The sequence below is a fragment of the Amblyraja radiata genome, unplaced genomic scaffold, assembly GCF_010909765.2.
Source record: "Amblyraja radiata isolate CabotCenter1 unplaced genomic scaffold, sAmbRad1.1.pri S66, whole genome shotgun sequence".
Classification (NCBI taxonomy): Eukaryota; Metazoa; Chordata; class Chondrichthyes; order Rajiformes; family Rajidae; genus Amblyraja; species Amblyraja radiata.
In genome coordinates, this window is record NW_022630160.1 from 883,090 (window position 1) to 897,241 (window position 14,152).

Sequence of the window (14,152 nt, forward strand, 5' to 3'; positions counted from 1 at the left end):
TCATTGATAATTTGGGGGAATCTGTGCTGCATTAAGGATGTCTTCATGTACTTTACCTGTAGGCTTGTGCCTTCTTTGATACCACACCACTGCCAGTACAATGACGAGGAGAAGAGCCAGACTCCCGATAATTCCACCAATGATGAATATCAAATCGTAATTCCCTGTCAAAGTAATAAACACAGAGTTCACATTTGTAGAATAAATGCGCATCATTCAAAAGCTTCCCCAAAGACCAGGCATTAACCACACTGACTAATTTAGATCAGAAGTCTTGAGTTTAACTTGTGATCCAGATTAACTGAGACACAAGGTACTTACTGCAGATGATAGTTTACCAATAAAAGACACAAGGTGTTGGAGAAACTCAGCAGGTTAGGCAGGTGACATTTCGGGTCACAGCCCTTTAGTCTAAAGTAGGGTCACAACCCAAAACCTCACCTATCCATGTTCTCCAGCGATTCCGCCTGACCCGTTGAGTTACTCCAGCACATTGTGTCTTTTTTTCCCCAGATTAATTGACCTTACTTAAAAACATAGAAACATAGAAAATAGGTGCAGGAGTAGAGGCCATTCGGCCCTTCGTGCCTGCACCGTCATTCAATGTGATCATGACTGATCATCCAACTCAGTATCCTGTACCTGCCTTCTCTCCATACCCCCTGATCCCTTTAGCCACAAGGGCCACATCTAACTCCCTCTTAAATATAGCCAATGAACTGTGTGGCCTCAACTACCTTCTGTGGCAGAGAATTCCACAGATTCACCACTCTCTGTGTGAAAAATGTTTTCCTCATCTCGGTCCTAAAAGATTTCCCCCTTATCCTTAAACTGTGACCCCTTGTTCTGGACTTCCCCAACATCGGGAACAATCTTCCTGCATCTAGCCTGTCCAACCCCTTAAGAATTTTGTAAGTTTCTATAAGATCCCCCCTCAATCTTCTAAATTCTAGCGAGTACAAGCCGAGTACAAAGATCAGAGAGCCACAACTTGCCTCAGTAGCCATCAGTTAGAGACTGTAAACATTCACACACGGTTCTATTTCTTGGTTACAATCAACTGACATTTCTCAGGCAGGAGATGGGAGCTGATGGTTGGCTGATAAAGTAGCTGATTCAGCTGTGATACTTCCCACTGTACAATGGACAAATGTCTATCATAGTCTAAGCCTGGAACAATGGTTGAATGAGCACTGCTGACAACAGAGTGGATATTGCCCTTGTGCTTCAATCCTCTCTAACCAGGAGCACAAGAACTGTAAATGTTAGAAATACTCAGCCGTTTGAGCAGTCAGTATCTGTGGAAAGGGAAAAAAGTGAGTTCATGTTTTATGTTGTCAGATTCAAAGAAAGGATCTTTGACAATAGGTGCAGGAGTTGGCCATTCAGCCCCTCGAGCCAACACTCAACATTTATTAACAAGACAAAGTCCACATACAAACAAGATATACAAATCACACAGCAGCTGTCAGCATCACATCAGATCATCCTAGAGTTCTGTCACAGAAGCATCACATTCACAGGCACCCACGCAAGCTCATCATATTTAATCCAACTTAATATATAATCACCCGTTATGTTAAACCAGACACTTGTATGTCACTAGAATAACTTATTTTGTCATTGATGGCCACTATGTATGTACTTATACACAGTAACACACATGTCTGTACATATGGTTCCAAATACACGTATACAATACCAATCGAACTCCTCCCCTCCACTGGGGCTATGGAGAAATCGTGTCCTTAATCAGTCTTGGCAATTGTAGTAATACCGGTGTCCACATAATGTTGAAAGCATCCGTCCTTAACTGGAGTTTAGCTGTTATACTTTCCATCATATATACACTTTTCAATCTTTCCCTCCACTGTTGAACATTTGGTGACTTTACATTTCTCCATGACTCTATAATCATCTTCTTTGCAATCAACAGCAACAGCCCAAGCAAGCATGTCTGACTCGCTAGAATTTAGAAGATTGAGGGGGGATCTTATAGAAACGTACAAAATTCTTAAGGGGTTGGACAGGCTAGATGCAGGAAGATTATTTCCGATGTTGGGGAAGTCCAGAACTAGGGGTCCCAGTTTAAGGATAAGAGGGAAGTCTTTTAGGACCGAGATGAGAAAAATACTTTTTTTCCACACGCAGAGAGTGGTGAATCTGTGGAATTCTCTGCCACGGAAGGTAGTTGAGGCCACACAGTATTGCGTACAGTTTTAGTCTCCTAATCTGAGGAAAGACATTCTTGCCATAGAGGGAGTACAGAGAAGGTTCACCAGACTGATTCCTGGGATGTCAGGACTTTCATATGAAGAAAGACTGGATAGACTCGGCTTGTACTCGCTAGAATTTAGAAGATTGAGGGGGGGGGACCTTATAGAAACTTACAAAATTCTTAAGGGGTTGGACAGGCTCGATGCAGGAAGATTGTCCCCGATGTTGGGGAAGTCCAGAACAAGGGGCCACACACACAGTTTAAGGATAAGGGGGAAATCTTTTAGGACCGAGATGAGAAAAATATTTTTTTTCCACACGCAGAGAGTGGTGAATCAGTGGAATTCTGTGCCACAGAAGGTAGTTGAGGCCACACAGTTCATTGGCTATATTTAAGGGGGAGTTAGATGTGGCCCTTGTGGCTAAAGGGATCAGGGGGAATGGAGAGAAGGCAGGTACAGGATACTGAGTTGGATGGTCAGCCATGATCATATTGAATGGCGAATGGTGCAGGCTCGAAGGGCCGAATGGCCTACTCCTGCACCTATTGCCTATGTTTCTATGTTTCTATGTTTTGGTATCTATATTTTCTGGAGTCTCTCCTAGTATGAAGCATGCCGGCTCCAGAGGTAGATCCACCTCCAAGATTAGCTTGATCTCCGCCTGAATGTCTCGCCAATATTGATACAATTTGGGACAATCCCACAAAATCTGTGTATGATCACCAATCTTCCCGCATTGTCTCCAGCATAAATCTGAGATGTTGCTGTATCTTGCTAACATAAGAGGAGTCTGAAATACTCTCATTCTAGTTTTCCATTCAAACTCCCTCCAGGCGGGGCTGTTTAGACATAGAAACATAGAAAATAGGTGCAGGAGTAGGCCATTCGGCCCTTCGAGCCTGCACCGCCATTCAATATGATCATGGCTGATCATCCAACTCAGTATCCTGTACCTGCCTTCTCTCCATACCCCCTGATCCCTTTAGCCACAAGGGCCACATCTAACCCCCTCTTAAATATAGCCAATGAACTGTGTGGCCTCAACTACCTTCTGCGGGAGAGAATTCCAGAGATTCACCACTCTCTGTGTGAAAAACGTTTTCCTATCTCGGTCCTAAAAGATTTCCCCCTTATCCTTAAACTGTGATCACTTGTTCTGGACTTCCCCAATATCGGGAACAATCTTCCTGTATCTAGCCTGTCCAACCCCTTAAGAATTTTGTAAGTTTCTATAAGAAACTTGTTTGTTAACGTATGACCCATAAGACATGTCTTTTCCCACATTTCATCAGTAATAATATGTGAAATGTGAAATAGGTTGCTTCATCAAATACAATACCTGTACAACTAGAGATTCATTAACAGAGTCATCTATTTACCTTGTTGCTTTGTGTTCCTAGTCACAGACGTATATTCAGTAACATGGCTCATGTCAGGTACTGGGGTCACATTGGTTTCTGGAAAATAAGTATTTTATTTTCTGATGAAGACTTTAATTTGGTTTGATTTTAAACAAGCAACAATCCAGTGTTTAAACTGTACCCCATTAATAATGAGATCCACCAGAATGACCAGGAACATGACTTCAGATGTACGTCAGATACATTTAATTGTGGGATAAGACCTTGTGTATAAAATCAGAGTCCATGGAAACACAGTGTTCCCTAAATTATGACCACGTTAGGATGGTACACAAGGCAAAGTTTTCACTTGAAGTTTGAACTACCAAAGTGCAGTGGAGATACATACCTTGGTCTCCTGGTTTCCTGGCCCATATTTATCCCTGTTTGTTACCGTATGAACAAAAGACATGTCTTTTCCCACATTTCGTCAGTAATAATAATATTCATTTCCAATTCCCATTTCTGTTTCGTTTCTATAGTGTTTCCTTTTACATAATCTTGAAGTCCTTTATATAAATCCTGGTTCAACCAGATGAATGTTTGAGTACACAGCGGCATGCAGTAAAACATGACATAGATCAGGTCAACTAATACTGACTGATCTACAGTAAGATCAGTAACAGAGGGAGGGATATGGGTGAAAGTGGAGCAAGAACATAAAAGGAAAACTCTGCAATTGGAAGGGGTGGGAAATGAGTTGAAAGAGGAAGGGAAGAGAATAGGATCACTGGGTGGTGGGATAAATGCGTGCACAATGAAGGGGAGGGGGTGGTGTTCAGGAAGTGTTATTTGAAATTTGAGAATTCATTGATCATAACAGAGGTAGACAACTCAAACTGGAAGAAAATATTCCACTCAAATTTCAGGATCAATAAGCGACATCAAAACTCAATCATGACTCTAAGTATGAAGAACAAACCCTTATCACTTACTATTGTCCTTCTGATAGCACGGGACAAAAAGCCGGGGCAGGTCTTGATCAAACAAAACACATCTCCAGTTCCCTCTGCCTCTCTCAGCTTTCTGAATAACCAGACTCGGTGATTTCTCTTCCTCAGTCAGTGTCTTTTCTCCAACACGTTTGCCATCGCCATTGATCCAAACCAGTCTCATTGACCCAATGACGTGAGACACAGAGCAGGTCAGGGTAACGTTGTCTCCCTCAGTCACTGCATCAGACGGTTCAGCTGTGACTGTGGAAACAAGCAGGTTGTTTACATTTTAAACAATAAGTTCATCAGTAAACTCAGTGGCAACATTCTGACTCCTACCTTTCACTGTGATGAGATCAATGGTGGGAAATGGATTTTGTTCCAGATAACAGACGTAAAGTCCGGCATCTTGAAACACAACGGGGACAATCCTCACATTGAAATCCTTGCCATCGTAGAGTTTCCCTGAGGTCACCAGTCGATTCACGAAGTTGGTCCCTTTGACATTGATGATGGTGGGCTGAGAACGTTCTGCAGATGCTATTACTTTCAGCTGTTGATGGTGATGAGGTGACCAGGTCCACTTAGCACGGGAATAGAGATAATACCCAATACTATAACAAACCAGGTGAAGTTCACTGTGACCGGTGCTGGAGCGGTAAAGTGTGTATCCCCCTTCATGTAAATCTGTATCAGAGAGACAGAGGATAACTCCTTTCAGTATTACAGTTACTGTGCCATACACAGATTCTCAACCGTATTCTTATAAACATTCGTGGTGTTTTGTTCAACTGATCAAGTTTCAAATGTAACATCTTTCATGAATGCCGCACTAAACTCATCAGATCTTTATAAAATACAATGTGCTGTACGGCAGTAAGTTGCAGTGAAGTTTGGGTATTCCACTCTACATTTCAACATGAGGTTGGCCCCCACACCCGGACTGTCCGGGAATGTCCCGGGATGGAATGAAACCTCCCGGAGACTCCCGAGAGCGGTGTGGGAGGTGAATGTCTCTGTCAGTCTGCAGGAGGTGGTTCAGGTTCAGGTTCAGGTTCAGGTTCGGGTTCGGGTTCGGGTTCGGGTTCAGGTTCAGGTTCGGGCTCGGGTTCAGGTTCGGGTTCAGGTTCAGGTTCGGGTTCGGGTTCAGGTTCGGGTTCAGGTTCGGGTTCAGGTTCGGGTTCAGGTTCAGTTTCAGGTTCGGGTTCGGGTTCAGGTTCAGGTTCAGGTTCGGGTTCAGGTTCGGGTTCAGGTTCGGGTTCAGGTTCAGGTTCAGGTTCGGGTTCAGGTTCAGGCTGTGGACAGAAGCAGCCCAGAGGATGCCTGCACGGGGACTGACCCGGACACGTTGGCACTTCAAGTGGATCGGCTCATTCCCATTATTCCCACCATCCCTCTCCCATTCACACCCATTGATTCCCTGTCCTTCCCTGTTCCCGGGTCCTGCTCCCAGCTGAATGCTGATCCCAAGCCCGAGTCTGCAGCAGCTGGAATCACTTCAAGCAACACCAGACTCGAAGAGAAGGGTCAGTGTGGGGAGAGGGGATGGATTGTTGTTCAGTGTTGATGTGTGGGTCGGGACCCCCAGTGTGTGTGTGAGCAGCAAGTGCTGGTGACTACACTTTCTATCTGACACTTTGACGTGAGTCCTGTATCAGTATCTCAGTCTCAGATACAGGAGCATTGATGGCAAGATGAGCCATCTGTATCTCAGTCTCAGATACTGGAGCATTGATGGCAAGATGAGTCCTGTATCTCAGTCTCAGATACTGGAGCATTGATGGCAAGATGAGCCCTGTATCTCAGTCTCAGATACTGGAGCATTGATGACAAGATGAGTCCTGTATCTGTATCTCAGTCTCAGATACTGGAGCATTGATGACAAGATGAGCCCTGTATCAGTATCTCAGTCTCAGATACTGGAGCATTGATGGCAAGATCGGTCTTGTATCTCAGTCTCAGTCTCAGATACTGGAGCATTGATGATAAGATAAACTGACAAATACTTTACTGAACAATGGTTACAGAAAGACATCCCCCTCCTGTGCTGTGTGTGTCTGTCACATAGAGACAAGCAGGCAGCTGCTCCACACAGAGACTTTCTGGAAACTTCTCCCTGATCATTGCAGCATTTTATACTGGAGAGCAGTTGGTCACTGCCACAGTTCTTCACGGAGCGCACACATAATATTACAAGAAGCACCGTGGTACAAGTGTCTACTTGATACCCAATGGGAGGTGTACACACTCACCGTTGTTTACAGTAAAATCTCCGTTACTTGTGTGAAGAATGTTTCCGTTTTCCCGCACTTCACACACATACAGCTTCCCATCCTCCACTGTAACGTGTCGAACCATCAGATAGACCGTGTTATCCAGGCGGATCTGATCAGTGTTGCTCCTGTTCTGCTGGGATGAGTCCATGGGTCTCCAGTGAAGACTGACTGTATCTGAGAGTCTGGAGATGGTGCAGCTGAGTGTAACGTCACTGCCCAACTGAGCCCTCTGTGGACTTGCCTCAACTGTGAAAAACAGATCAATGAGATTCAGGGTGAGTAGTGGTTTGTACAAGTCTAGTCCCAGATAGGACAATAACATTCTTGCTTGCTGCAGCACAACAGAATATTGTAGGCATCAATACAGAACAGATCAATGTGCCCATATACCATAGAATATAGTGTTCACACAACAGGTCGCTCCAGTTTGTGGTCAACACTCCCACCATGTGGTGATCCCCCGCACTGCAGGCCCGTCCAGTTTGTGGTCAACACTCCCACCGTGTGGTGATCCCCCGCACTGCAGGCCCATCCAGTTTGTGGTCAACACTCCCACCGTGTGGTGATCCCCCGCACTGCAGGCCCGTCCAGTTTGTGGTCAACACTCCCACCGTGTGGTGATCCCCCGCACTGCAGGCCCGTCCAGTTTGTTGTCAACACTCCCACCGTGTGGTGATCCCCCGCACTGCAGGCCCATCTAGTTTGTGGTCAACACTCCCACCATGTGGTGATCCCCCGCACTGCAGGCCCATCTAGTTTGTGGTCAACACTCCCACCGTGTGGATTAAGAAAGAACTGCAGATGCTGGAAAAATCAAAGGTGGACAAAAATGCTGGAGTAACTCAGTGGGTGAGGCAGCATCTATGGAGAGAAGGAATAGGTGACGTTTCGGGGGGACTCTGCCCTTGTTGCGAGTGCGGGGATGCGGAGAGAGAGCAGTGTTGCGGGGTATGGATGAGACCCTGGTGCGAGCCTCATCTATGGTGGCGGAGGGGAATCCAGGGCATCTGAAATGTCCTCATTCTTCAGGGAACGGGGATTCCCCTCCGCCACCATAGATGAGGCTCACACCAGGGTCTCATCCATACCCCGCAACACTGCTCTCTCTCCCCCCATCCCCGCACACGCAACAAGGGCAGAGTCCCTCTGGTCCTCACCTTTCACCCCACCAGCCGGTAAATACAACACATAATCCTCCGCCATTTCCGCCACCTCTAACGTGACCCCACCACTCGCCACATCTCCCCATCTCCCCCCATGTCTGTCTTCCGCAAAGACCGCTCCCTCCGCAACTCCCTTGTCAATTCTTCCCTTCCCTCCCGCACCACCCCCTCCCCGGGCACTTTCCGTTGCAACCGCAAGAAATGCAACACCTGTCCCTTCACCTCCCCCCTCGACTCCATTCAAGGTCCCAAGCAGTCGTTCCAGGTGCGACAAAGGTTCACCTGTATCTCCTCCAACCTCATCTACTGCATCCGCTGCTCTAGATGTCAGCTGATCTACATCGGTGAGACCAAGCGTAGGTTGGGCGATCGTTTCGCCGAACACCTCCGCTCAGTCCGCAATAACCTACCTGAACTCCCGGTGGCTCAGCACTTCAACTCCCCCTCCCATTCCCAATCCGACCTCTCTGTCCTGGGTCTCCTCCATTGCCAGTGTGAGCAACACCGGAAATTGGAGGAACAGCACCTCATATTCCGCTTGGGCAGCCTGCACCCTAGTGGCATGAACATCGAATTCTCCCAATTTTGTTAGCCCTTGCTGTCTCCTCCCCTTCCTTAGCCCTCAAGCTCCTCCTCCTCCCTTTTCCTTCCTTCTCCCTGCCACCCCCCATCAGTCTGAAGAAGGGTTTCGGCCCGAAACGTCGCCTATTTCCTTCGCTCCATAGATGCTGCTGCACCCGCTGAGTTTCTCCAGCATTTTTGTCTACCTACCATAGAATATATATATATACACACATAAATAAACAGATAAAGTGCAATAAGCTGTTATAGTTCAGAGTTTGTTTGAAGTTGTGTTTAATAGTCTGATGGCTGTGGGGAAGCTGCTATTCCTGAACCTGGATGTTGCAGGTTTCAGGCTCCTGTACGTTCTACCTGATGGCAGTGGAGAGATGAGTGTGTGGCCAGGATGGTGTGGGTCCTTGATCAGTGTTCTGGGACCAGGAGAGATCTTTGGAAAGATGCACGCCCAGAAATTTGAAGCTCTTGACCCTTTCCACCATCGACCCGTTGATATAAACGGGACTGTGGGTCCCCATCCTACCCCTTCCAAAGTCCACAATCAGTTCCTTGGTTTTGCTGGTGTTGAGGGCCAGGTTATTGTGCTGGCACCATATGGACAGTTGCTCGATCTCTCTTCTATACTGTGACTCATCTCCATCTGTGATACGTCCCACAACAGTGGTGTCGTCGGCGAACTTGATGATGGAGTTCGCACTATGACCGGCTACGCAGTCATGAGTATAGAGTGAGTACAGCAGGGGGCTGAGCACGCAGCCTTGAGGTGCTCCCGTGCTGATTGTTATTGAGGCTGACACATTTCCACTAATCCAAACAGACTGTGGTCTGTGAATGAGGAAGTCGAGGATCCAATTGCAGAGGGATGCGCAGAGACCCAGTTCTGCGAGTTTGGTAACCAGCTTGGAGGGGATGATTGTGTTAAATGCCGGCTGTTCACCGTGGGACTGCAGGTGGAACCGGCAACATACAGGCATTGTTGTATTTACACATTCTCTGTTTCAAATATTCACAAACTGTTGAATATGCATCTATTTCCACTCCTTCTAGGTGTATCTGACTGGTCTCAAGAGGTGAACTCTATGGCAGAGCCCATGTTCCACAGGTGATGGATGGACTTCCATCCACCTGGTCACAGGGTAACATTAAGTAGCAGTGTCACCCCGGGACCACTACACGGACACATTGGTTCCATACCACCTTGCTTGCCGCGATCACCTTACCCTGTGCCGGCAAGAAGACCATGGTATTCGCTGTGGCTAGATTCATTGATTTGCTATTCCCAGTGAAGTCATCAAACTATTATCACCCATCCCTGCTGATCATTACAGAATCAATGAACAAAATCACTTCCCCAGTTGTTTGACTTTTCACCGGGTGGAAGAAGTCTCACAATTCCTGCCATCTCTCATCATTCATTATAGGTGACAATATTTACAGAGATTAATTCAACATTATTGATTCTTATCGCACCCACTCACCTTTCATCACAAATATTTCATATTGTTTCAGGATTTGCTTTATCGGTTCTGTTTGATTCAAAGTGAAAATTCCCGCCAATTTAAATGTGGGGTTATCAATTGTTAGAGCAAGGGTATAGGTATTCACTTTCATCTCCGGGTACAAGTTGCCAGCGGCGTTATCTTTGCTCCAAGAGTTCCCCGTTCTTCTAAAAGTCGACAATTTTCCGATTTCCTTCCCCGAGTGTGGTTTCCATTCCCAGACAACAACAGTGGCTTTCTCAGCATTGTCCGGTCCGTATAACACAATTTCGTCTCCATTATCCAAGAAATACATTCGATTTCTGTTTTCTGTTGCGAATACGAACAATGAAGAATTAACATTTAAAACACATTTTCCCCACCCACCCCATATCTGTAATCATTAATTTTGAACAGAATTTAATTCCAGACAGTTGTGATCTTCCTTGGAAACCCCAGCGAGGAAGCCACGGTTTGTGAAGAGATGTGTGTGTGGAATAACCTGTCCTGATTGATGCAGGGATATTTCATCACATGAGTGAGTGAGTGGGGGGGGGGGGGGGGGGGGGGGGGGGGGAGGTGGGGATAGGGGGTTGTGTTGGGGTTAGTGGAGGAACTACACCTGGTTTTGAAGGGACTTTGTGGGAGCGTGAAGTGAAGACATTGCGTCTGGTTCTCGGGCTGCGACTGGATCGATAAGTCGAGGGCAGATCCACCCACATGGACTGTGGTGAGGAGATGTTGGGGAGGATAGTGTGGACAACCGTGTCAAAGGCTGCAGATGCTGAGCGGGATGAGGAGGGAGAGTTTAACTCTGCTACAAGTTCACAGGAGGCCATTTCTGACTTTGATAAGGACCGTGTCAGTGCAGGAGAAGGAGAGGGAGTTGATGGGATGGGCTCAGAAATGGAGGTCCAGCAAGGATGGTGTGTGTTTGTGAGGCAGCAACACATACACGGATGTGGAATGGAGGTCCAGCAAGGATGGTGTGGGTTTGTGAGGCAGCAACACATACAGGGATGTGGAATGGAGGTCCAGCAAGGATGGTATGGATTTGTGAGGCAGCAACACATACAGGGATGTGGAGAGGAAAGTGAGATTGCCAATAGGGTGCGGGTTTACACGGACAATGATAATTAATGCAAGGTGATGGTGACCGGTGAAGAGAAAGTACTTACTCTGTGTGGAAACTGGTTGAAGCAGGAAAACAAAGAAACCCAACATCAAACCAGCTGGCAAACTGTTGCAGAGAAACCTCGGCATCATTTTGTACATTCTCTGTTTGGAAATAAGGTGCAGTTTTAGACTAAGGATCAGTAAATTGGTAGTTGGCAAATGTTGTATTGAGTACAGCCAGTTTGAAACTCCTGACCCTGGGGCATTTTAGAATTGGCCGCACACAATTACACGGGGAAAATACATTCACTTGGTGGATTCTGCTGCTGGAATATTGTCACTTCAGTAATCTGGGATTTCACCACCATATTCAACCGCTATTGCCCCAAATCATTCATCTGTACTCCGCCTTTTTAATGTTTGACTCAATTACCTCCGACCACTGGTAAAATGTTCTCAACTAAATCAGACCTCGCTAGTGAGTTAATGAACAGAGAAGACAACACAATGGCAAGGGACATTCAATATTCTCAAACGGTACCAAGATGTTGCCGGCGAAACGGGAACACAAGTATACAATTTAGATTGACTAGGAAACGGAGACGAGGAAACACTTTTTCTCACAGAGAGTTGTGAGTCTGTGGAATTATCTGCCTCAGAGGGTGGTGGAAGCCGGTTCTCTGGATGCTTTCAAGAGAGACTTAGATAGGGCTCTTAAAGATAGCGGAGTCAGGGGAAATGGGGAGATGGCAGGAACGGGGTACTGATTGTGGATGATCAGCCATGATCACATTGAATGGCGGTGCTGGCTGGAAGGGCCGAATGGCCTCTACTCCTGCACCTGTTGTCTATTGTCTATTGACACCAGTAGGAAAATGGCATATGATGGTCATTTAACTGTGGGAAATAAAGGAGACAAAACAAAATTAATTAAGTTTGTATGCCCTTGTCAAATCTAAAGTGGATCAATCTGATTGAATGAGTGATAAATCACAACTTACAGGACATCCAACATTGTTCAGTTTGTGGATACCTGTTAAACCACTCTTTGACATGAAGTTAGACTGCAGTGAGGTCACCTACCTTGTGAGAAGAGACTGATGGTGAACGAGTACAGAGACTGAGTGACAAAGCTCCAAGCACGGCGACACACTGAGATTCACAGTCTCACACAGTTTCTTTGAAAGGGCAAACACCCTTCCTCTTTCTATCCAGCTCAGGATTCACACACCATTTGTGTTGATAATGTTTGCGTTAGATTAAAAATCATCTTGTAAAAGCTGATTTGGACAAAACAGATCGGGAATTTCCTGAGGTCACAAATACATTGGATAAGTTTAGACTTGGAACCTCCTTATATTAAATGCTATTAGTGGGTGGCAAATGTTTAAGATAATGGCAAACGAGGGAATCTGCTGTTCTGTAACGAAGGGAACATGGTCAATATTCACGCCTTGCAGCTGTGTTAGAGCTTTAGCTCAACTTCAAGTTCAAGTGAGTTTATTGTCATGTGTCCCTGATAGGACAATTAAATTCTTGCTTTGCTTCAGCACAACAGAACAGTAGGCATTGACTACAAAACAGATCAGTGTGTCCATCTACCATTATATGTCCATATACCATTATAGCAGTTTAAATCTATATCCAAATGTAGCACATCACGGTGGGTTTAGGGGGTTACAAATGAGGTACATTTGAGAATCAGGATCATACATTATTTTCAAACTTAGTACAATATTGAATGTAAATTTTCTCCCGAGCTTTTATTTTCACTCAAGGAGGAACCTGCAGCCAATATTTTCATTAGCATCCAAATAGTTCCTGCATCTTGCAGTGTTCTCCAAGTTCAACATCACAGAGTGCACCAAGACCTTCACAGCCTCTGTAAATAACCCACATAACCACCTTGCAGTGTTCTCCAAGCCCAACATCACACAATGCACCAAGACCTTCACAGCCTCTGTGAATAACCCACATAACCACCTTGCAGTGTTCTCCAAGTTCAACCTCACAGAGTGCACCAAGACCATCACAGCCTCTGAGAATAACCCACATAACCATCTTGCAGTGTTCTCCAAGTTCAACATCACAGAGTGAACCAAGACCTTCACAGCCTCTGTAAATAACCCACATAACCACCTTGCAGTGTTCTCCAAGTTCAACATCACAGAGTGAACCAAGACCATCACAGCCTCTGAGAATAACCCACATAACCACCTTGCATTTCTGTAAAACAAATGTCACCATTTGAATTGGTGATGATGTGTAAAATCATACTGAAGAATGTTTGATGGTCGTGTGATCTTGAACGGAACTGGGGCACTAAATAATTTGCAAATGAAATGCTGCAGTGAATAGCTAGATGGCAAGTGTTGTATTGAACACAGCCACTTTGAAAACCGTGGGCCAGGACCATTTGAGAATTAACCGCACACAATTACACGGGGAAGGACCATTCCTCTGTGGAATCTGCCACTGGAATATTATCACTGCTGTCATCTGGGATTTCACAGCCACATTCAGTCGCTTTGCCTTGACTGAAATGACTCATCTGTACGTCGACTGTTTCATTCTTGACCCACTTCCCTCCTGCTTCTCGGTAGAATGGTTTTAACTCATTTGTACCTCACTAGTCAGTCAATTAATTGAGCGAGCGGGCAACAGAACGGCGAGGACGTTGAACATCCTCAATCAGCCCCAGAGGATTGCCGGAGAAATGGGAAAAATAAAATCCACATGAGCAGCGATACATTAGATTGACCAGAAAGCCCAAATGGGTAAAATGGCAGATGCTGATAATTTAGTTTCATTAAGTTTCTAGTGGAAATTATGGAGACAGAAATACATTGATAAAGTTTCATGTTGGAAGGAACTGCAGATGCTGCTTTATACCGAATATAGACAAGTAACTGGCCGGGAGTAACTGGGTGGGACAGGCAGCATCTCTGGAGAGAAGGAATGGGTGACGTTTCATGTCAAAGAAGTC

At 45.7% G+C, this 14,152-nt stretch overlaps 2 protein-coding genes across 2 annotated transcripts; both read right to left on the minus strand.

Annotated features, from left to right (window-relative positions):
- On the minus strand, positions 1 to 5,235 carry LOC116969497. The gene is made up of 4 exons (XM_033016372.1): positions 5,194 to 5,235; positions 4,894 to 5,137; positions 4,555 to 4,815; positions 1 to 164 (listed from the first exon to the last, which is right to left on the minus strand). The coding sequence occupies exons 1-4, from the start codon at positions 5,233 to 5,235 to the stop codon at positions 1 to 3; spliced, it is 711 nt and encodes a 236-aa protein (XP_032872263.1).
- A 1,533-nt stretch (positions 5,236 to 6,768) lies between these two features.
- Positions 6,769 to 10,366, minus strand: LOC116969498. The gene is made up of 2 exons (XM_033016373.1): positions 10,051 to 10,366; positions 6,769 to 7,076 (listed from the first exon to the last, which is right to left on the minus strand). Exons 1-2 carry the CDS (start codon positions 10,364 to 10,366, stop codon positions 6,772 to 6,774), a joined length of 621 nt encoding a protein of 206 aa, XP_032872264.1. The 3' UTR covers positions 6,769 to 6,771.
- Between the last annotated feature and the right edge of the window lie 3,786 nt (positions 10,367 to 14,152).